General features: G+C 42.3%; 1 protein-coding gene and 1 non-coding gene across 2 annotated transcripts in view; both read right to left on the reverse strand.

Annotated features, from left to right (window-relative positions):
* ETV5 (ETS variant transcription factor 5) overlaps positions 1 to 25,176 on the reverse strand; it is a 57,793-nt gene that overhangs the window by 21,149 nt on the left and 11,468 nt on the right. The window contains exons 6-7 of the mRNA XM_027586396.2: positions 9,002 to 9,131; positions 7,797 to 8,084 (exon numbers count right to left, since the gene is read on the reverse strand). Coding sequence (XP_027442197.1) covers positions 7,797 to 8,084; positions 9,002 to 9,131 — 418 coding nt within the window. The remainder of the gene's footprint in view (positions 1 to 7,796; positions 8,085 to 9,001; positions 9,132 to 25,176) is intronic.
* LOC113919009 lies at positions 15,101 to 15,205 on the reverse strand. Its single transcript, XR_003518755.1, has one exon. It is a non-coding gene; the product is annotated as a U6 spliceosomal RNA (small nuclear RNA).

Here is a 25,176-nt window from a genome sequence, read left to right on the forward strand (position 1 = left end):
CTTCAGGAAGAGGTACTTCCATATGGGTACCAGCCAGCAGCCCCTGCCCCTCCCTCAAGCCCCACTTTAAGGGTGCTTGGAGCTTAGGGGCCGGGGATCTGCAGAACAGATTCTATAATTGGGATGGTTCAGTCCCGGTTTGTTTTGAGGGAGTGGCATGGCAAAGGGGATCTTAAGGGTAGGTCACAAAACCAACATATTTGGAGAAAGATTCACTCAGAGCTTGCGGCTGATAATGGCTTTTATTTGCAGAGATCAGTAAAGTAATTCCGCTCTTGTCCTCAAAATACATTCTGTGAACTTTACTCACTGACCTTCATTTGAACCCCCTTCCCCTTTCCGCAATGCTTTTGAAGTATCTAAGAATGTGTTGTATATATAATACGGCTAGGACAAAATGCCTCTTGTTTACTGAGGCAGGCAATCGTTTTCGGTGGAGGAGCAGCTCGGTTCCTCACAAACCCCTTCTTCTGCTCACCCCCTCCCTCCTCCCTCCCACACCCGCCATCCCAGCAGAACTCCTCAGGCCGTAGTGAACTCACAGTTGGTAGTTGGTTGGTGAGCAAAAGGAGATTTCCGACTATCAAGTGAGCTTAAATTCAATAGGTTACAGATTAAGGCTTTTTCGGTGCCAGTTTATTTAAAGAACCAGTTATTTATTTATTTGTCAGATTTATATAGCGCCTTTCCTCCCAAGAGCTCACCCACGCTACCAACATTTGGTTTACGTTATGAAAACCGTTAGATGCTTTTTCTGCATTTCCTTTTCGGTTTCTGCTGCCAACACACAGAGTAAACACAATGCTTAGAGGAAGAAAGGAGAAAAGTGTGGATCTGACGAAGGCTACACAGTGGCTACGGATGCCAGGTAAAGTAGCCGGGGCTCAGAGAGGCCGGCAGGGAGATGATAACATAAAATCGGCCAAGAAATCAACACCATGTACTTAATGTTTCCATTAAGGCTAAGAGAAGACAGAACAGGGAAGCAGCACAGCCGGGTACGAGGCTGTGGCGGTGAAGGCAGAAGATCCTGGGCTGAAATCCAATCTTTACCACTTACCGGCTGTGTGACCTTGGGTGAGTTATGTAACTGCTCTGAGCCTCATTTTCCTTATCAATAAAGTAAGGACAACCAGGATACCTGTCCAAAGGTTTGTTGTAAAGGTTACAAACGCTAGTGCATGAAACAGGGCCTAGCTCGCTGTTCTCAGTATACATTACCTTCAAACACCACCATCAACTGCCCATCTCCTCCCCCACCCCCCAACAAGCAAAATTCAGAAGCTAGACAACTGTAAGGGGAGATTAAGGAACTGGGAGAAAACTACCACATACACATAACAGAGTCCACTAGTTGCCTACCCAATACCCACTCTCCTTTCTCAGAATGAAAATGCTGATTTTTATTCCCATTTATTTCACACTAATGTTTACTTTCCTGCCATATTCCAAGAGCCAGACACTGTTACCAAACAGAACTCGAACACTCCCTGAAAGCACACTACAGAACTCTGAAAAAGCTCTCAGGGCTCTGTGAGGTCTGTCAGCACTGCCTTGACTCAAATTTGGCCCATCTAAACTGTGACACAACACTGATAGATGAGGAACAAAATATGTCCTTTAAAGGCCTAGATGTTTGTCTGATTTCCTAACATCAAACACAGAAGGAAGACGGGGATGGAAATACAGGATGTCCTCAGAATATCAGCTGGTGAGAGTATTATTAGCTTTATATGTACAACACTAATACGTCTGATGATGAAAAGATTAGGGATAAAGGGAGCTTTACACGGTAAAAACTCACCCTTAACCAATGAAGCAACAGAAGTTTCTAAGCTGTGCTATCCGCATCATTTTAGGAAGATTCCTTTACGGAATACAACAGTGATCTTTAAAAAGTGTCACAGAAGCTAGCATTTACTGAGCACCTTCTCTGTGCCAGTACGACGTCATTTAATCGACCCGATGATTCTGTGTGGTAAGTAACTAGCATTCTCCCATTTTCAGATGAAGACACCAAAGCTTAGACAAAGTGAAGTCATACAGATAGGAAGGTCATACAGATAGGAAGTAGCAGAGGTGGGATTCAATCTCAGGCCCAACTTCAGAGCCTATACTGTTTCTGTAACTACTTTTGAATACTCTCTTGATGATATTTAAATAAAAATCATATAGTCCAGACAGCTAGAAAACTCCCATATGTTTGGAAATTAAGAAATATATTTTTAAAGAACTACAGGATTGAGAGAAAAAAAGAAAACACTTAGAACTGAGCTTTTAAATTAAATCAGAATTTTAATTTAAATCAGAACTTGAGGGATGCAGCTAAAATGCAGGACTTGGGTAGGGAAATCAAATAACTGATTGTCCAAATCAGGACATTTGGGGGAGTAAAAAGGAAAGCTATGAGCAATAACTTCCATTAGGCATAAACCATAAGTGACCTGGGACAAACTCCAATATGTGGTCATCCCAGCCTTAGGAGAAGTTTTATTTGGTTATATGTTATACTATAAAGAAACAAAGCTAAAAAATTAATGAGTGACTCATCCAACCAAAGCAGTTAGGAAAAGAAAAACAATGAAAGAAAGTAGAAAGAATAAAAAATTTTAGTAAGAGCAGAGAGAAATCAACGAAATAGAAAACATCTAATAGACAGGATGAATAAAACCAAAGTTGATTTGTTGAAAAGACAGATGATATTGTCTGCCAAGGACTAACTAGAGATTTTATGGCAATTAACTGTAAAACTCAGACAAAATGGAAAAATTCCCAGAAAAAGTAATTTATTAAATTCACTCAACTAAATAGAAATTCAGAGCAAGACCAGAAAAGTGAAGATGCTTAACTGGTAATTAAAAGTCTGCCCACAAGGAAAATATCAGGCCCAAATGATTTTTCTGGTAAATTCTTCCAAAAATTCAAGGAATAAAGAATTCCAGTTTCACATGTGCTATTCTGGTATACATAAAAAGGAGGACACCCTCTACTCATTTGAGGAGAGTAACTTCAATGCTAAAACCCAACAAGGATAATATAAGAAAAAAATTATACCTTATTCTCAATCGTAAACACGGATGCAGAAGTTCTCAATATATGTTAGAATAAAAAGTGCAGCAAAAAATGTAACACATAACAAATAAGTTAGGTTTAGCACATGAATACAAGGTTAGTTTCATATAAACCAATGTAGCTCACTACATTAAGAAATGGAAGGAGAAAATTCATTTGATGATGTCAATAGACAGAAAACATGTTTGATAAAATTCGATATCCATTCATATTAAAAACTCTGAGTAAACTAGGAATAGAAGGAAATTTCCTTGAGCTTGATAGAAGGTAAGCTAAAAACAATCCCTCTTAAGATTCAAAACTAAAAACACCTCTCACTCTAACCATTAGAAGTACATCATTCAGTCTGTCGCAGAAGGTTCTATTAAGCATCTCCAAAACTCAGTTTCGGATCCCAAAGTGAATTTGTGCTGCCATACATAACATGCTATTAACAGCAGTGTGTGGAGAAGGGATGCGTCAGACACATTCACTTCATTCCAGGCCAGGCTACAGATATGACTCACAGTCAGGTTCTTCCCTCTCTAAAAACTACAAAATCTAAAGGACAAAAATTGCCGTTCAATGGCAATTTATTGGGGATGGACTTTAAGGGAGGAAGTAGAAACAATAGAAAGCCTCGAGTATATTAAATCTCTTAAATCTGTACAGCATCTTCAGGGAATGAATAGTTATCTATCAAATCACAATTCCACCAAACGTAAGCTCATTCCTTTAAGCTTTGAAGATGTGATCATAACCACTGAGGGAGAGAACTTTCTCGAACAGGTTAGGTTACTCACATAACTGACCCTTTCTTGATGACTCTGGGGAATTCTATTCTATCAGTTCAGCAGGACAGCCTATGACAATACTGATCCCTTGGGGAACATCAAGAAGCAGAGGATTTTTCCACCAGCAGTACTGTCTTAAATGCTGTCATTTCTTGAGATCTGCCTCTTGATGCTAGTGAGAGAGCAGCGTATTCCAAAATTTTTAGATGATAAATTTCCTAGCAGAGCCTCTTCAGTTGAATTGTGGGGACTCCTTCAACTTGAGATGTAATAAGAAATAGTTTAACAGAGGACAAAATCATACCTGGCCAGTACGATGGGTATAACATAGGAACATTTTCTAAATTCCTCCACTTAGCCTATGTAAACATCATAAGCGGCACGATGAAAGAACTTTTGAGATCGGGATGGCTGAACGAAAAATATGCCTCCTCTTTAAGGAGCAGCTGGTCTTTAAGGATAAATGGAACATGTCTCAACATGCCAAATTACATGGTTTTTTTTTTTTTTTCCTCCTCGAGGGGGAGGAAATCACGAATATAAATCATGGCTTCCAAACACAGTATTTATCTTCTAAAAATAACTTATGAGTTGTGAAAAATTATATACTAAGATTATATAGAACATTAAGAATGTACTTTTGAATAGATTATATTTTATTTGTTTAAAGTATAATTCTAGCAAACTGCTATCACTATCAATAAACATACACCGAGGACAAGTAAGATACTGGGCTGAGAAGGTTCTAAATCATGGTTTTTAAACCTCAAAAAGTTTATTCAACTGCAGAGGCATACTGTGAGCAAAACAAAAAAGATAACTGTCACAACATGAGTTTAGACGAGTGTAATAGGAATTCAGTAGGATTTTGTAATGTAAAACAAGGATAGAGTTCTGGTAGTTTAAGAGAATGTTAGCAACAACCCCCCCCCCAAATCATAACCAAAACAAATGGTGCAGTTATAAATGCTTTGGTTTCTAAATGTAGGCCCCTGTAGTTGGCTATGTGACCATTAGGAAGTCCCTTAGCTGCTCTGAGGCCTGATATTCTTATCTGTGGAATAGGGTTTTTTACTCTGCTTTTGTTAGAGGATTGTTAAAAAGCTCAAATAAGACTATTTCCTGGGGCGCCTGGGTGGCTCAGTTGGTTAAGCATCTGACTTCGGCTCAGGTCATGATCTCAGGGTCCTGGGATCAGGGCCCCATGTCGGGCCCCATACTCAGCAGAGAGTCTACTTCTCTCTCTCCCTTTGTCCCTCCTCCGCTCAGGCTCTTTCTCTCTCTCAAATAAAAAAATAAAATCTTAAAAAAAAAAAAAGACTATTTCCTTCATATCTTACAAAATACCATGTATTTTTGGTAGGGGGTTACTTTTGAAGTAATATTCTTAGATTGCAATTAATAAAAAGTTAGCAAAGAACAAACTCTATTTACCAAAAAAGGTAATCTGCTCCATTTTAGGCAGGCATAATAATTAGGAGAGGTGGGGTTATGAGGCTTGTTATCATACACAAGTGCAATTACTATTACTTTTACAAAATCAGACCAAGGCTTTTAGTTTGCCTCATTTTCTGTGTGCTCTCTAGTATCTACAAGCAAAATCATTTGTCATGTCTTTGATGTACTTTGCATCACCCAAATAGCACATGGATACCATCATTAATAATAGACAAGGGCAATAAGAACAAAATTCAATTCACTGGGTATTTGATACTTAAGCAAAAGGGGGGCTGGAGTAAGGATGGGGTAGAAGAAACAGCTGGATCATGATTTCTCAAAGTATGACAATAAAATATCCAGGCCATGCTCCCAGACCCACCAAACTGAAAAATCTGGGGCAGAGTAAGGAATCTGCATTTTTAATAAGCCCCTGGGGAAACTCCTGTACACTTGCAACTTTGCAACTACAGTGCCCTAGGGTAGAAGACTGGGTGTCCCAGTGTTGCTTTTCTTTTATCGATTTAGGACTTTGCCCTTCACCCCAGTTCTGTCATGGATCTCTGTATCAGCCCAGTGTGTGTGAGGTCTTTTTATTCTAGACCCACAGTCCTAATGGCAGAGTGCAGGGGAAGTAAGTCTAAGATACACAGGCAGATGTCAGGGAGGAATCCCCCTCTTAAAAGAAATACCTGGTTTCTGGTTCCTGCCTCTCTCTCTTTGGACACCTGAGGGCAGATAGTCCTACAGGTCAGGGATCAAACCTCCCCCTTTTGCGGGGAGGGGGCTGGGTAGCCTGGTGACAAACCTATTTCACCACTGAGACTAAGGCTTCCTGTCTGCCAGGGCGCCAAGAGGCCAAACATTCTCCTTACACAAGCCCTCTGGGTAAGAAACAGGGCTTGAGGGGGAACTATGAATAAAAGGGATTTATACATGGTATAACAAATACAAGGTTTGTTAGGTATTTCAAGGACCAAATATATGTCCCCTCCTTCATCCCTCCTCCTCAATTATTAATCCTTGCAGGAAATCAGGAAGATACTATTTAAAAAGCACAAAACCAAAAAACTATTGAAATAGAAATGGTATCCAGGCCCGAGTGCACAAACTGGCAGTCTCGCAGAATGATTTTGCCCAGAGAGGTTTTGTTTAGTCTGCAAAGTGTTGCTGTTGTTTTTAATTTGAATTAGTTGCCAACTTAAAATACAAAACAAAACCACACAACCTGGAATTTTTACATGAAAATCCAATTTCCAAATTCTCCTGAAAAAGTGCAAGGCTTTTAACAAGGTAATAAACTGGCAAAGCTTGGTGGTAGCTGTCTCCTTCAGATGAACTCCCTCTTGAAACCAAGGCCCACCACTGAGCCAGCCCCCGAGTCAGCGCTCACCCCTTGGGCCCTATGTGTCATTGGTGTTCATGGCTCTTGGCCTCCCTAGGGGAATAAAGACTAACCAGCCAAATTATGCAGTTCTTCATGGCGACTTTCACAGCCAGGGAGACAGGGGATCAAAATCAGACAAGAATGCCTGCTTTCTTTTCTGTATTTCATCTAGAAATAAAGTGACCCCTGAGAAAATACCAGGAGGTATTTGGGTTGGACCAGGCCTGAGGAAAGTATACTCACACATCCTCCCTCTCCTGCCCCTCAGCCCTACCCCCAGCCAATGCAGAACAAGAAAGGGAGGAAGGAAATGCAATGGTCACCATCTTGCAACCCTTGGTAACATCACTGACAACTCCCCACCTATGTACGTCCCAGAGAGACTCGAAATAAAAAGACGGGTCTCCAGAACAGCCTATATAAAGGAAGGCCACAGGCATCCAAACTTCGAGAATACCTAGATAATGGACTTACAAGGCTGGGACCTACGAGGTTATTAAGTTTGGTGTTGTTAGAGTAGGTTGCCTTTCCACTTTAGTTTGTTTGATGAGTGAAAGACTCTGGGCAAGTTATTCCTGATGCCTCAGTTTCCTTATTAGGAACATAGAACCTACCTGGAGCAAAACCAGAAGATTTCTCTCTCAAACGTAGGTAATACAAATAAGGTCTTTAGCTAATTTCCTGTTAAAATGTGTTAAAATCAGATGAGTAATGATATGTTTTGAAATTTAGCGATTTTCCCTAATACGTAAGTAAAATGTTAATAAAGTATTTGTGGGTAGCATAAACCCAAGTTCAATGCTAGTAGGCAGTATCCAGTGAGAAGCTAGGAAACCAGCCCTCGGTGAGCATGGACAGACCGTCTAACCTGGTCAAGTCTTCTACCTCCATAATGGCGGGATGGTACTAACCATCTCTCCTTTATCTACTTCATAGATTGTCTGGAGTACCTCAACAACAGAGTGCTATATAAACAGGTCATATTCCTATTATTCGTCTTACCTCACAAGATGCTTGAACGCAATGGGAACTTTACAGGTACCTGGCAAATACGACTGCTTCCTCTCTCCCCGTGGGGTAAAGGGGAGGGGATGGGGGCAGCGAAAGAACCCCAGATCAGCACCCACCTCTGTTCTGATGGATACTGGTTTTCAGGCATCATCTTTGGCATCTGCAGGGGCTGATGTGGTGGCCGGGGGACCGCAAAGGTTTGCTGCTGTGGTCCAGGTTCAGGAAGCGAGTGAGGGGCGGGGGCGGGGCCCACACCTGGGACCGGGCCAGCTGCAGGGGCGTGTGCAGAGGTGGGCAGAGTTGCCTGGGGTGGGGGGAATAGGGAGTTCTGATGGGTGGGTGACAGGGGGGTGGTGGGAGGGGTTAATGGCTTGAACCCAGAGGGAGGCTTCCTATCATAGGCACTGTAAACAGAAAGAGAGAAGGAACCATTAAGCTGTGATGAAGCCATTAGCATGGTCGCCAGGTCCGGCAAGATGGCTAGGCTAGGTTACAGACCAAATCGCCAGGAAATGACAGCATTAACATAGTTAAATTGCTGGCAGCCCCGAGGGAATATTTGTACCTCTGAAAAGTGACAAACACTCTGCGTCACAGGGACTTGTTTAACACTTCTAGTGATTCTTCTCCAAGATAATTTTAGCCTCTGTTTCCGGTTTCCTTTTCCCCCCTTCTAAAAGCATTCTCCATGTATGTGTATGGAGGGATGGATGGGGTGGGGGGCAGAGTTTATGCCCTGGGGGGGTTTCTGGCCCCCCTCTCCCAATTGCTCCAGGGTCCCCAAGAAGTAGTCAGGACCTCTGTGGAAGATAAATTTCTGCCGTAACATGACTTGAATTAACGACTCTTCTCCCCCTTTCCCAGGCAGTCTGTGTTTATCTTCTAGAGCAAAGAATGATTTAAAATTAAAGCTTCATTCCTGGGGCCTGGATATTCTTAAGTAAAGGGCACAGGCACGGGGACTTTTTCATATATTCTGATTTGAAGATTACTTCTTTGGTGCTTAAAGTTCACATTAACATATGATAGACATGAAGTATATATTCCCTCCCTAGAAGCCACAGATCAAATATCCCAGTATTCAAGGTTCTTTCCCTCAGGAGGGCTCAGTACCCCACGCGCTCAGTTCCCCCGTGGAGCCGGTTTCACAGTTTTGCTTTTCATGTTTTGCACAAAGGCCCCCGTCTGTACTGGCCTACACCTAGAGGACGACATTGCCATGGGAGAGGACTCTGAGCGCTACTCTGAGTGTCTGCTGGAGTCCTGGAAGCAGCCGGCCCCACGGCTCCTCTCCAGCCAGCCTTTCTCTGGCTTCACTTACCAATAGCTGTAGAGGCACTTTTCTCCATAGTTAGCACCGAGAGCCTGCTCGTGGCTGCAGGATGACAGCTCGGAGGAGGGGCTGTGCAGCTCCCGTTTGATCTTGGTTGGAGGTGGGGCATGAAGCACCACTGCAATCAGAAGGGGGGGGGGAGGCGAGAGAGAGAGAGAGAGAGAGAGAGAGAGAGAGAGAGAGAGAGAGAGAGAGAGAGAGAGAGAGAGAAGAGCCGATTAACAGGGAGCAAAATGCTTTCCTTCTGCAACCCCTGTCACTAGTGGATGGCTCTTGGAAGTCATGCCGAGTCACATGCCCAAGAAAGCCAAACACTGAAACACAGAGCCTTCCATCTAAAACCAATGAAAAGTTCTTTCAGTGTCGGAAGTCATCATCTGACACTTTTAATTAGCCATGTTTTTTTTCCCCATTGCTTTCGTGTTGGGTCTACTTCCTCAAAATTCCTGCAGGTGATGGTTCGTCAAGAAAAATGCAGGTGCGATAGAATACCAAGGGTTGCAGACATGAAGAATTTTTTTTCCAAAAGGGACAAAACAGCCCAGAGATACATTGGTAGACATTACACATTAACTTGTCAAAGGCTTGAAACTGCTCTGGTAAATACATTTCTTATTCAGAGGCATATAAATTAAATAAAGGACTTTTTTAAAAGTCCTTTCTCAAGCAGCTCTAAATATCAGCTCTGAGTAAGAAATACTTAACTTTAAGGCATTTCAAAAAATTTAAGAGCAAAGGAATAAATACAACAATGGACCAAACCACAACCTAGCTTAGGCAAACTGCGTAAGGACAAGTCCTGGAAACCTTTGAGCTTATGTCTGCTTTGTGCCTTTCCTGCCCCACGAAGGGCAGGTTTTCATAACCAATCTTTTCAGAGAAGTGCCAATTACTTCTCTAAAACTGATGAAATAGTACACAGAGCTCTTGCATAACGTTTGGAAATCAAGTGAATATTCCATATGTGGTTCTGAGAGGGCAAAGTTTTTCAAATCAAGGTGACTTACACGGTAGTGAAATGAAACAAAATAAAGCCAGGTTTGCCTTTTCTGTCTTATCTAGGAGCTGACTCATTTTAGAGAGGGCATTTTACCCAAAGTAGGACAAACTCTAAAAGATGCTACACCATGGGGGCTGTCTACTACTTATGAGTTAAGATTGTTGTTCTCTGCCCAGCTCTCATGAAGGGTGGGGGAGAGACAAGTTAAGTTTTGTGCCAGCAACTCTCCACTCTATCAAAGGTCTCATTAGATAGCTAACCACAATCAGTGCCCTGGTGCCCCACTAAAATTTCGGTCTGACTCAATGCTTACTCCTAGAACACTTTCAGGAGCGTAGTTCATTCTTAGTGACTATACTAGGCAGAATGAGCGAAACGACCATCTACTTTCTGCTGAGAAGACTGAACAATCTTCTGGACAACTGCTTTGCTCAGGTACCACCTCCAACCCCAAGTTCGGGTCTCAGAAGTGAACAAATGCAACAGATGACTCTATCACAGATGACAAGTTTATAAAGCAAAGTCCTGTCAGTGACCGACTGGAAAAGCTAGGTTTTTATAGTTCCTTTCCCACATAATGCCAACTGCTTTTCCTAAATAAATGGAATAAGTTCAGAGCTGGAAGATTTTATTTAGAAGTCATTAGAGTCTCTCTTGTGATTTTTTGATGGTGACATCATGGCAGCCAACCCTCAATTGTTATCAAATGTTTTCAGACATTCAGACACAGAAAATGGCTGGGCTTGTTGCTGTTAGAACAGTGTTAGTAAATGAAAAGGCAGAGTCAGACAACTTGACACAGAAAAGCACTTCTCCAATGAAGTGGATATTCTGGTGGTTCTCAGCACGATCCCTTTGTCATTGCCTTTCCTCTCATTAGCCTTCTGCCATAAAAGTTTTGGGAAAATCATGAGGAAAGGCTGATGATGCCCCAGTGTAAACAAAAGTTACATGTCCTTGAAAAGTCTACTCTTCTTTATCTAAAGAAAATCCCTTATAATCATGACTTTACCTACATGTAGAAAGTAAACAATTATGGTATCACTCAATTTTCTTATTTCAGGTTTTGGAAATGTATTGACATTTTCACAGGATTATTGAAAAAGTTACCAGTTCTAACACCAGAGGGTAAGCCAAAGTTGTCCAGAAAGAAACATTTTTCTAATGGCTTTAGGAACAGCATATACCCATTTTGAAAGAAGATCTAAACTGACTGCTGAGTCTGATGTCCTGCTTTCTTTAGATCTACACAGTACTCTTAGTGTGTGTCCTATCATTTTGCCTCTAAAGTAAATGGTATCTTCTATCACCCCCAAACTGTCTTATACCTGGAATCTTATGTTCTCCACCCAAAGGAGGAGTTCAAGAAATATCTGGTGAGTGCTATGGTCTGAATGTTTGTGTCCCCCCAAAATTCATATGTTGAAATCCTAATCCCCAATGTGATGGTATTAGGAGTGGGGGGCTTTGGGAAGTGATTAGGTCATGAGCGCAGAGCTATATGAGGACAAAACGAGAAGGGAGCCTTTACCCGACCATACTGGCACCCTAATCTCAAACTTCCAGCCTCCAGAACTTTAAAAATAAATGTCTGTTGTTTATATGTTACGCTGTCTGTGGTATTTTGTTATAGCAGCCCGAATGGACTAAGACAATGAGTGACTGAGTGGATTATGTTTCCAAGTAATTCTTAACCTTGAAGGCTGGGACCGCATCTACCCTACAAGGCGAGGCACTGTTAGTCATAAATATTTTTTCCCCAGGAATGAGCCATTCGAAAGAGAGAGAAGAAAGTGGAACACGGCCAGAGCAAGAATTGAAAGTTTCACAGATCAGTGACAAGAAAACCATTAGGGGCCGTTGGAGTGGTAAGGAAGGAGGCTCAGCTCTCCAAAGGGACCGCTGGGCCAGAGGATGTGTGAAGGAACCTAATTATGGCATACATTAGTCAGAAATAGTGGTGTATTTAAAGCAGGAACTTAGAAGCCCAAGGAATGTCCTTGCTTTCAGTCTGTTCCCTCCTTTGTAAAATGAGATATGTGATGCTGCCTTGAGAAATACAGAATATGGCACAGCACCTTGCAGATGGTGCTATGATGTTGTGTAATTATACACTGTGCTTTCAAAAATAGAGTATTTAACTTCGCACAGGCAACTTCCTAAACGATGACAGAGACCTAGGAGTACAAAGCGTGGCAACGGATTGGAAAGAAAAAAGGTCATGAACTGCTAAGAAAGTTGGAAAAGAAATGCCAAGAAAGTTGACTATGTAAGTTGATAAATATTTTCTACAATTAGAATTTTTTTTAAAGATTTTGTTTACTTATGAGAGAGCGAGAGAGAGCACAAGCAGGGGGGAAGGGTAGAGGGAGAATTAAGTTTTAAGCTCAGAGTTATAGAAAATCGCCTATGACAATAATGGTGCCCCGACAATAATCCCCACTGAATATAGACGACCTTTGTTGTTATAAAGATAACATTCATTCATTGATCCATTCCCCCACTCACTGAGCATCTTCTATGGGCGAGGCATCCTAGAGATGCTGGGGACAGGGTAGTATGCCCAACAGCCACGGTCCTTTCTTCATGGCATGCACAATTTAGTGAGGAATCGGACTTTTAGCATCATCTCCTAGATGCACTCACAGTTAGACCAGGGCCTCACAGTCCTCTTCATTCAGGCCTCTACATTTATAAGGACTGTGAGGCCCAAAGGAATTAAAGTAATCACTCAAGGTCTTGGAGCTGCTATTAGAGGGGACAGAAATGAAGTGCTTCTGTCACTTCGGTAATCTACTGCACTGACAGAAATGGGAGACATTTCACTCACCCACTTTGTACACTAAAAATAGAGGACATAAACCTTTTTTTTTTTTTAACAAAAACAACAAAAATATCACATTACACCTGGTTGAGAGAAAGTACTCTAGAACAAAGAAAAAAAAATGAATAAAAACCAAGACCTCTGGAAAAGAACAAGGTAGGCAGACAAGAAAGAGGCAGCCAGATAGACCCCTTAGCATTTACTTTGTGACAAGTTGCTCTAGTATACGTTGTTTTAGTCCATCTTCCCAACCCAGTGAGAAAGGTACTTCTAGTACCCCCTTTTCATAGGATAGAAAACCCAGGCTCAAAAAGGTAAGGAATCTGGCACAGTCTCATACCTGTAAGTGGTCAAGAGCCCTACCTGAACAGTGCTTAGTGATTCTATCATATTGCCTCCTGAGAGAATCTGAGAGAAGACGACTAAATGAAAAAGGCATTAAAAGAAATAGGGAAAGATGGAGAAGAAAAGACACCACCAGAGAGGAGAGTGGAAGAATACTTTCTGCCAGCTCTCAGGGTCCGTACCCTCATGTTTACTCTGCACTCTCCAGCTGGAAGCGCACCCGATAAACCTGCATCCATCCGACTGCCTTCCTGCCCCTAGGCCACCAGAAAGCCCAGGATCCCTCTTGCACTCCCACTGGCAACCGACATCTCTGGACTCCAGTAGCCTTTACTTCTTACCAGCCCTTGCCTTCTATTCCCCTAAAAGATCTCCCCTCCCTTCTATAATCCAGCTGACCAATATCTTCTGCTTATTAAGACAGCCATAGGAGTTTGAAGACCTGGTATCTTCCACAGCCAGTCACTGACTGGCCAGATCCCACATTATTGCCATGGATACCATCTCTCTCTCCAAATTCCCTGCCTCTCCTGAAAGTGCTTCTAGACAATTCCCTCTCAATGCCACCTGTGAGACAAGAACACTTTGAGTGAGCTGTCTGGACTCCTCCTGAACTTCAAGAACTCTGTTAAGGATCCATACACAAATATGTATGAGAGTCTCTGCTTGTTAGGGGTAGGAAAGACAAGGATGCCTGTCTGACCAGATTTAAGTCCGTATCTGTAGTCGTGTACCACAAAGTACAATATACTGCTTTGTAGACCACTATAACACCATTTTAAATCCAGACATTATGTTCACAGATCAATCAACTTAACTTTATAGTTGGTTTTCTTATTAGGGAACTCCTTGGGAGATTTTTCTGTCTGACACAAAAATCAGGCCTAAGGGACTCCTGGGTGGCTCAGTCGGTTAAGTGTCAGCTGTTGGCTCAGGGCACGTCCCAGGGTCCTGGGATCAAGCCCCGCATCTGGCTCCTTGCTCATGGGGAGCCTGCTTCTCCCTCTCCCTCTGTCTGCTGCTCCCCCTGCTTGTGCTCTCTCTCTCTGATAAATAAATAAATTAATTAATTAATTTAGAAAAGCAGGCCTGATCATAACCAATGCAATAAGTCAAGAAAAAAATAAACAAAAAGCAAATGGATTAGAAAGGAAGAAATATAACTGTCATTATTCAAAGATGGCCTGATTTGTTATGTAGAAGGTATACAAGTATCCCCAAAATATAGGAATCAATAAGCTAATTTACCAAGATCAATGGCTATAAGCCTAATATAAAAAAGAATCATTTCTGTATACATGTGAAATTTAAAAAAAATTAATTCACAATAGCAACATATGATATCAAATACCTAGGAACATATCTGATAAAAGACACGTAAGACGCTCAAACCAAGAACTACAAAACACAAGAAAATTAAAGAACTCTCAGACTCTCAATATATGGAAGGATATATCATATTCATGGGTTAGAAAGCTTAACATTATAGAGTTATCAATTCTGCCCAAATTTGGCTGGATGTAATCCCAAACTAAATAGCACTACACAGAAATGAGAATAAGGAAATTATAATTACATTGAACAACACGGAAATTTCACAAATATGCCGAGTAAAAGCCAGACACAAAAGAGTACATGCTGTGTGAATCCATTTACGTAACATTCAAAAGGACAGGAAATTAATATATGGTGTTTAAAGTCAGAATGGAGCTTACCCTGAGGGCAGTGCCTGTTCAGGGGGCACAAGGAATCTTCTTGTACTCTGATAAATTCTGGGTCTTGATCTAAATGCTTGTACAGTTTGCCAAGTTGTACCCTTAACAATTGCTATACATTGTATCAATTAAAAGTTTCTCTTTTTTTGTATTAAGTTTTTTATTTTAATTCTAGTATTGTTAACATACAGAGTTATTTTAGGAAAAATATGGAACGCTTCACGAATTTGTGTGTCATCCTTGTGCAGGAACCATGCTAATCTTCTCTATCGTTCCAATTTTAGTATATGTGCTGCCGAAGGGAGCACAAGTTTCTCGTTTTTAAAGCAAGCAGCCCAGTTAAACAGGATTACTGAGTTAATACTTATTAAGATTTCTCAAATTTTAGAAAATCTTTCTTCTGTGATGGTATAGAAACAGTCTTCCAAAGAACCCCAATTGTTTTGAAATAGAAAAAATAGACAAACTGGCCCATTGAAGAGAAATAATAATTCCCTCTGCTGACAAAATCTGTTTCCTGCCCACAAGTCCAGGCTTGTGGACTCTGTCCAAGGCAGCTACCCCATGCCAGTGCTATTACAGCACATACGATCAAAACAAAGGAAAACACTTTTGTTGAATGTTATGATGAACGACAGTGTGATTTAAAAGGAATTTTTTTTTTTTTTTTTTTTTTTTTTTACTAAGACAAAACCCACCTCCTCTAATAAGGCTTTCCTGGGGTGTTCCCATAATCATCAAAGTTTCAATTTGCCACTGACTTTGTTGTGAATACATATAACATTTATGTAGCTGCTGAGTGTTAAAGAAATTGCTGATCAGTGACACTGCAGTCTGAGTGGGAGAAAGACTGAGCCCGTTGTTATTTCTTTCGCTTCACACACAGGCTTTGCCTACTTTCCCCCAGTGGTCGTTGCTCAGGTTGTTTTGGAGTTTTCCTCCCCGCTTCTTCAGTTTCAGTACCTTCATCTGGGGCCGACTCAACTTTCCTAAATCAGCTGTGTGGGCCTGCCCTCGGGGGAGGACCTTATTTGGTCACACTTGACAGCCACGATCTTCCTACTTTACATGGAAAATTGTGTCTTACGATGGAAGTTGACCAGAACACCAACACCTGCCTCCAAAAGGCATGTCCATGAGGCTTATGTGTTGGGTGGCCAGCTTATGTCTCTAGAGCCTCTCACAGCACTTCTGAATGTGGAATGTATGTAGTCATGGTAAGAGACTTCTTGAGATTCCAGAGTGATATTCCTACAGTGAAGGTCTATTCTTGAGCTTTACTATTATTCCCTTTGCCCCAGCTTTGGGCACTGTTCCTCTCTTAGGCCACTACCATCTCACCTCATTTCCCTCCAGAGTGAGGAAATATGTACTGTTTGTTCAAGAGTGGGGGGGCGGGAGAGCCCAAGACATCTGCCCACACTGTTCTTTGGTTATGGTAGTGGGTAGAGCATGAGGAAAGAAGGCAGGGGGAAGAACCATCAAGCAGAGGGACATGTGAATGTAAACATGATGCAAAATAGAACCCAAGAAGCCACCCAGAAAGAGTAGGTGTGACCTCTTCTCTCCTCATGTACTCTTAACTTGTCAGAGTACCCCACTAGCAAAGACCAAAGGGCTTTCAGTCACCAGATGTAGTGTCCCTTGGGACTTGTGGTTTGAAGAGCACAACAAAGCCAACAGGCCTACTTTCCAACACACTGCTGCCTTTCCTTAGCTCTGGCCTTTTTTGGACAAGTTTTGAGACAAGGTGCAAACAGCCAGTTAGCAAGAGAAAAGAGGTAGACAGAATGAGGCTTATGTTTTAAGTTCTCCCATATCACCAGACGAGGTCAGAAATAGGTCTTTATTTTAGGGTTGAGTAGATTAAAAATTCATTTCAAGCATAAAATATATTCCTAATGTCTTAATATTCTTTGTAATTGCTCTGGCATTACTGGTGAATGACAAGAACAGGAGATAATACTCTGTTCTGGGAACCAAGAAGGTTCAAGGGAGATAAAGCAAGTGGATAGGTTCTGGCCCTTAAAAAGAGCATCTGGAAAAGGAGATGCCTTTTGGATTTCCAAACCAAATAAGAAACATGCTCAAACCCACTTGAACAGTTAACATTAATTCTGCCTGGCAACAGTTTCCAAAAATAAAAACCTGAAGTGTTATCAAATGTAGTTAGGGGGCACAAGTTCTAAAAGCAGAATTGGAGGAGGTATGGGAGAATGTGCCGTTTTCTTTAATATCTGACACAGCCAACCTTGTGAAGCATAAATTTAAAAATTGAATATAGTGAAAAATCATCCATAAATAGCAAAATGAACTATTTAGTAAGCTCTGCTAAAAAAATTTGAATGCTTCCCTCAAAAGCCCTCTCCTCAAACATGCAAAAACTATCTCCGACCCAAATATCTAAATCTGACTCATTCTGTTCTTTTACACTAGTATTTTAAGGTCAATGCAATAACATGGATATAAGAGTAAGGGAATCAGCAACATAGGACATTTCTGGGCCTGAGGCCAGCATTTTTGTGTGTTCTTTGCATTTCTGAGTATCCTTTAAAAGTGTACCCCCCAGGGGGACTTTGGCGGCTCAGTTGGTTGAGGATCCAACTCTTGTTTTCGGCTCAGGTCCTGATCTCTCGTGAGATCGAGCCCCGCGTTGGTTTCCACGCTTAGCATGGAGTCTGCTTCAGATTCTCTCTCCCTCTCCCTCCACCCTTCCCCCTACTTATGCACACACACGTGTTCTCTTTCAAATAAATAAAATCTTAAAAAAAAATGCACCCCTCCAAAACAACTGTCTAGGACCCTTCAAAAAAAGGTCAGTGTTATGGGGAAAAAAAAGGACAGAGTGTTGTAAAGAAGATAAAAGACAACAAGAAATGCAATATGGGATTCTTAATTGAGTCCTAGATCAAAATAATATTAATATCAGCTATAAAATACATTTGGGGGACAACTGGGGAATTCTGAATATTACCGTATAAAAGTTAATTTTCCTAGGCTACGTAGAATAGCCTTAATCTTTGGAGATGCACACCTTAAAGTATTTGGGGGTGAAATATCATGTCTGCAATTGCTTTTGAATGGTTCAGACAGAAAAAAATAATCTATACACAGAGAAATGAAGCAAATGTAGGAATACGTTTTAAAAATCAATCAACAGGGTGCCTGGGTGGCTCAGTCGGTTAAGCGACTGCCTTAGGCTCAGGTCATGATCCTGGAGTCCCAGGATCGAGTCCCGCATCGGGCTCCCTGCTCGGCAGGGAGTCTGCTTCTCCCTCTGACCCTTCCCCCTTTCATGTGCTTTCTCTCTCTCTCTCTCTCTCTCTCTTTCAAATAAATAAGTAAATAAATAAATAAAATAAAATAAAATAAAAATCAATCAACAAGGGGGTGCCTGGGTGGGTTAGTCGATTGAGTGTCCGACTCTTGATTTTGGCTCAGGTCATGATCTCAGGGTCAGGAGATCAAGCCCCACGTTGGGCTCCGTGCTCAGTGGGGAGTCTGTTTGGGATTCTCTCTTTCCGTTGGCCTCTGCCCCTCCCCACCGTGTGCTCTCTAATAAAGAAATCCTTAAAAAAAATAAAAACAAATCAATAAAACATCATAGTCCATCTCCTCTGAGATACTTGGAGATTAAAAAAAAGCCTTTATCTTATGGTTGACTAACAGGTCAAAAGTGGATGTGCTAAGAACTTTAAAACCTGGCCCATTACCAAACTGGAAGGATACCACCCTGTTTATCCTTTACCATGTGTGTGGATAATACAGCCCCAGGAACTAAAATTACACAAAGGCAAATGTTGGTCACATTCTAACTTCTAAAGCCTGTGGTTCTCAAATACTTTTTTGGCCCTGGTCCACTTACAAAGGAGAAAGGAACACCCAAGAGAGGGCAAAATGAAAATCGCCACTGCTATCAACAGGAGTATGGCCCATGGCCACCTTTACCATTGCCTGGGTAAAAAGACAGTAATTACACAAGTACAAAATATCAACAAAAGTGAAACCTATCAGTAATTCCACATACATATCAATACACACATAACAGAAACTAAAACATATGCCCAACTCAAGACCACAAAGCATTCTTGGAAAAAGATGGGGCATGACTACCCCTTGTAAATATATGTGCACAACAGGTTTAGAACATTACCAGAACAGCTGGACAACTCCTTAGATTTTATCCCCAGAGTCCTCAAGAGGACACAATGTAGTCATCACCAATCTGTGAAGGTTGGCAAAATAAAAAAGAATTAAAGTCCTCTTCCTTGAGGTTCTCCTTTGTTTTCTTCCTCTCTAAGCAGCTGGTTTGGCTCCTTCTGTCCATAAAGGCTGAGCAGAGCCAGGAGAAGCAGCTTGAAATGGGTGGCCTTGGCTTTTGGTGCTCTGAGCCTTAGGGAAAAAAGGCACAAGACTTTCTGAAGGCCTCGACTGGACCAACCTAGCTTACCTGGCTAGATCAGAATGGGATGCGGACTAAAGCCCTAAATTGTGTTTTAAAAAGTATGCTGGCTTGGAGAATCCCCTGTGCATTTATGTTTTGGGAATCAAGGATTCCCAGAACACAGCAAGCAGCAGGACTCTGGTGTGGAATCAAGGCTCTCTACACAACTCATGGGAGATATGACAAACAATCTGGTGCAGACAACACCTAGGTGAACATACACTATTTCAGGGCAGACTCTTTCTGCAATCTCTGCAAGAATAGTTTCATTTGTCCTGGGCAAAGTCCTACATGAAGAAAGCAAGGCTTCCTCCCTGGGATAGAATCTGGTATCAGTGGGTACAAGGGAAGTTCTCTTTAGGATTGGCACAGCGGCAATATTTAGGATTTTAGATTGGTGATTAATCATGGTGGTGGCGGTGGGGTTATGGTGTTGATTACTCCAGGTTATTTTTTCCTACTTGTCCTGTTGCTAGTCAGGGACGAGAGGACTGAGTATCATCACCCTGGTGGTATATTTCTGGGCCCCAGGGTACAGAATCAACCATGAGGTAGCATAATTCATCGATTAACAATTCTAGAAGCCCTTTCTATACGGCCAATATTATCTTCTGTATGATAAATATCACAAGAGCCAAATTAGGAAATGATAAAGCTAGTTCCCAGAACATCTGGCTTCAGGAATCAGATTTCTCCTATACTGTGGGAAAAACCTACATTCAGCAAAAGAGAGGCTTCAGGAATTAGTGTGTGGACAAAACAAAAACAAAAACAAAAACAAGAAAACCCCCCAAAACCCCCACTCTATTTTTCATGATTTAGAGCTAGAAACTTGGGGTAATATAATTAAGCTCAAAAAAAAAAAAAAAGGACTTTGACCTTGCTATCACGACATGGACTATGGGAAAAGGCAGATCCAACAAATAGGGTTGGGGTTACACTGGTATTCAGAAAGGATCAATCCAAAAGAGAGATTCAAGTCATCTGACCCTGCATGAACATGGTTGGGGAATACCAGAGTGAAAGAATACCCAGTGAAACCAGAGCAGGTCTTGCTCAAGGAAAAGAAGTGAGAGAAGAAGATAGCTTTTTTCGCCCGTAAGATAGATGAGGTTATACCAAGTATTTCGAAATTAAGAGCTGGCAACTTTTTTGGGATGCAAGCCCAGGGATTCACATTGGTGAGCTCCTATTAAACATGAGAGGCACTTACTTGAAAGATGGTGTGGAGACTACATCTCCAGAGAGACCACTCTCAATTCACAAAGGAGGCGGTAGAAAAACAGGGTTAGCAGGGACATCAGAAGATTACTTCAGACTTCTGAAAATGGCAACCCAGAGGCCTTGAATACAAGAGTTAGAAATTAAAGGGAAGAAAAGGAGCTTAGAAAAGCACTGGCCCAACTTTGAAAATGTATAAATAGCATTAGTGGAAAGTGGTATCTGAAATATCTCTAAGTGGCTACCTGCAAAGGCAGGAGAATTCCTCCTAGGATATAGGAATGAGAATTATTGATAGAATTTCTCCCACCTGGGTTTTAAATTAGACAACGGAGTTGATACAGGGAAGCAGTTAAAACCATGAAGCCATGCTCTGTAAGCCTCTCCATCTTCTGTTTACCTGGGATAGCCTTAAATCTCTGCTATGTACTGGGGCTGACAGCAACATGGGTCTAGGCTGGGCCATAGATACATACTGAGCTCGCAGAACATTGCTTTCTCTGGGGAAATGCTGGCTGTTTATAGGGTTGCCATTGGATCAACGACAAGAGGCTGCAGCGCTCACCCTGGCTCTGGAAAGTAAAGTGTTTCTAAATTTTGTCTTGTATAGGGCCGGTGTTATGGCATTTTATGTCCTTACTGCTCCCTGGAATGTGGGCTATATGACAGGACATAGATTCAACAACAGAGAAATCCAGCTTCAAAGATGCCAAAGCACATCTGCAGTTCCAGCCCAAGGGGCCCCCGGGTGGAAGCTTCTGTTAGAACCCCCAACAAAGCCCTTCTGGCAAGGGTAAAAGCAGGAAAAGATAAAAACCGGTGGTTTTATACTTACAAAGGGATTTACATTTCTCTGTGATTGACCTGACAAGGGGTCATACTTTACAGGAAAGGGCTTTATCGGGGGTATTCTTATACTGCTGGGATCATATTATTTGAACTATAATGTTTGTATCATCTAGTGACTTCACATAATAGGGAGGGGAATGGGATGATTTGGAGGTTTGCCTCTGCTAGGCTCAGCGCCATGATTACAACATCCCACAAAAAATTTCCTCCCCCCGCCCAAGTCTCTTCCAGCAATGGCAGCAGCTGGCCGGCAGAACCCGCACACGGTATCCCAGAATCAAATCACCAGCTGGAATACTCTTGGTCAAAAGATGAAAAACTCAATTTTGCCCATGAAAATCAGTTTGGGAGGTCACTGTGTAATGCACAACTGCAACCCAAAAGGTGGGATAGTACCAGGCAAGCTGACCACTCAGAATATGGGGGGGCACCCCCACCTCCGGCGGGGCTCAAGGCTTTCCCTATTTCCCCTCCAGAGGGGAGAAAATGTGATCCAAGCCAAGGATGACATCCAGGTTCGAAAGGAGAGACAGTTGGGGGGTGGGGAGAGCTTTCACTGGGAAGAGCCAAAGTGGTCCTCATGGCTATTTGCCTCTTCTGTTGCAAGGGACTGGAAGCTGCCCCCCACCTTCAAAGGCAGAGTGGGCTCTGGGAAGAGCTCAGGGTAATAACGGCCTGTTGTAGGCCTTAGAAGCAAGAGTCCTCACAGGCTGACCTATGGTCCAGTGGCAAGTTTGCCAGGGTAAAAAAGTTGGCTGGTCATGTCTTTCCTTGGTCATCAAGTAAGAGGACCAGTTGCTAAATAGAATTTGGGATACTGACCTTGCCTTTTCTTTAAACTTTATCAGCTAACAATAATGACACAGGTGATTTTTGAAGGTTTCTATTCCAAGTCTGGCTAAAATAGAAGGAAAGAGAGTCTTTGTATGGATCCTCCTTAAAAGAAGTGGTCATGTTAGTAAGAGGGATCCACTTTGGACATAGGTACTGAATGAGGGATGTCCTGACTCACAGATGGGCAAGTGTCTATCCCAGAACAGCTCCTTCTTGTTCTCGGTACAAAATCGCAAATCTTTCAAGTAGTCATTTCCAAGTAGAAAACCGCTGTTAATCAAATCAGGAAGATAATTTAATGCCAAAGGTAGCAGAGAGGTTGTTTTTTTTTTTTTTCCTTCTGACCCAGATGAACTAGTTTCAGATTTACCTCAAGTTCACACTCTCCACACCTCAGTATTATTTTTGAAACGGCTTGGATCTGTGCAGTTTCTTTTCTCCAAAGGACTCATTTATTCTAACAACTTAGGATTATTACTTTAGAATTTGAAAATGGAAACCCAGAAGCCTTGAATAGAAGAGCTAGCAATTAAAGAGAGGACAAGCAGGACGCCTGGGTGGCTCAGCCTGCGTCTGCCTTCAGCTCAGGTTATGATCCCAGGATCCTGGGATCGAGTCCCGCATCAGGCTCCCTGCTCGGTGGAGAGCCTGCTTCTCCCTCTGCCTCTCCCTCTGCCTCTCCCTCTGCTTGTGTTCCCTCTCTCGCTCTTGCTCTGTCCAATAAATAAATAAAATCTTAAAAAAAAAAGAGAGAGGGTAAGCTTCGAAAAGAACTGGCCCCACCCTGACTGAGGTAGGGCTTGTGTATTAACTAAGATGGGGCTCTTCCACAAAAAGGTTTCGTACAGAACGCATATATCTAATTGCATCAATGTGTCACATCCCCAAATTTGTGGGCGATTGGAGAAACCAGAGCGTGTGACAGTCAAGGAAAAGGCTTGTGCGAGTGTACAGAGCTGACTCAGAGGAGAGTCAAGATAAAAATAAGTGATTCCTCTGGCTTTGAATGAACATCCCATTTCGACTACCACTGGGTGGGGCTTTTTAGACCACAGCCTGGAGAGCTGGTTTCCACCTGGGGCGATTGGTTACTTTCAAGCTTAAAGAGACCAGTAGGATGAAAGGGTGACTTACTGGCCTGCTTACCCCAAAAGGAAAATCTGAGCATTATTCATCCTAATTCCTCTCCTGGGGGAGCTGCTCAAAGAATTTCAATATTCAACTTTCACCAATGTGATAGACAACTATTTGTTTGATTTTCACTCGTGAGAAACAGGTCTGAAGAGAGCCTCTGTGGTAGAGATGACAGGATGGTTTCCTCTCCTGTGGGCCTTACGTCAACCACAGATTTTACCATGAAGGGCTGCTCACAGGGAGGGCCCACACCGTCAAGAAAAGGGGAAACAGGGCATTTTTCCTGAATGGGAAAAAAAGCCCGCAAAGCTACACCTTCTGTAGCATCCTTCCTATAATTTATTCCCAATTTACATGATTCTCATCTGAACTAGCATTAAAGTGTTAAAGATACTTGAAACAGGACTTAAGCATGGTGGAAATTTTATCTTTGACTTCAAACTTAAAAATCTGACAGGAGAAAATCCAAACTCTAGAGAAATTAGGGAAATCAGGTTCTCTGAGAACCATTCCTCTATTTATGGCCCTCCTTCTCCTAAAAGCAGAAACTCGGCAAATGTGTCAAGGGTGTCTACACCGTGACTCGACTCTAGCACATGCAGTCTTACTGGGAAACAGAGCATTAGCTGCACGAAGTCTAAACGCAGCCTAGGAAGACTTGTCTTGTGAATGTGCTTAAAGGAGGAATCAGAAAATGAGAACTGGCCCTAACTAGTTTTTTTTCCTATTTATCTCTAAGGTCATCCCAAGGACTCTGAGAACTCTGGTTTTGAGATCCTCAGTTTCTGAGCAGTTAGAAGCTGATGTTGGGGGCTGTTGAAAGATGGGGTGGGAAGGGAACCTGACAGAGAATGTGGTATGCAGAATACATTCGCCAAGGACTGGCTGCGGCAGAAAGAAACAGAACACAGGGCTTCTCTGCTTTGGGAGAGATTGTTTCCTGTTTTAACAAGAATGTAAATTGGGAAGCAGGGACGAAGTTTAATATCTGTCAAAATAGAGATGACATTAAGGCCCTCTGCAGCTGTCTCCTTACTCCTCAAGAAAGAGTCCATGGAGAGGGAAAGGAAAGAAAAGGGAGTTGAGGGGGAGAAATCTTCTGACCTGAGGAACCCTTCGGCACAGGGAAGCTATTCCTACTAAGTTATTCCCCATTAAGATTCTGATCAGGACAACTGGGGTAGGCATTCCAGGATCTGGTCGGTCTTGTGGGCGGGGCAGCCGCGTAGAAGACACGTCCCCTTCTTCCACTCTACCTTTTCTACGGGTAAAGTACCAAGGACCCTCATTAAGTGCCCTTTCAGGCAGTCACAAAGCCTTTCCAGGCACTCGGCTGAAAAGTGTTTCTGGAAGCTGAAGTCCTCCTCAGCCCCTCTAGAAAAGCACAAATATCAGCATCCTCTTACACAGCTGATATCTAGGGTTACGTCCTGGGAGGTTTCAAACTCTCTCACAAAAGGACGATCTGCCCAGGCCTGTTCTTTTTTTTAATAGGGAAAGGAAGCCATTCTTGCAGTCTCAATTTATAACAAAGGAAATATTTCAGAAAAACAGCAACAAACCTTGTAGCGAGACGCAAATGCCAACAGCCTCATTTCAGGTGTGAGGATGAGGAGCAGGAACTCAGAAGAGCTCCTTAAAGCTCTTGAGGAAGGTGCCCTGAATCTGTATTAAGTTTTGTTTTGCTTTTTAACTGATTGCCCTTTTCATGCTTATCCCATGGCCCTGGGCTAGCGCACATAGCCCTTTGGGGTGTGTCTGTGAGCTGTTGGCCAAGATGGTGGAGGATGTTTCGAG

This window comes from Zalophus californianus, chromosome 1 (genome assembly GCF_009762305.2).
Source record: "Zalophus californianus isolate mZalCal1 chromosome 1, mZalCal1.pri.v2, whole genome shotgun sequence".
Taxonomy (NCBI): Eukaryota; Metazoa; Chordata; class Mammalia; order Carnivora; family Otariidae; genus Zalophus; species Zalophus californianus.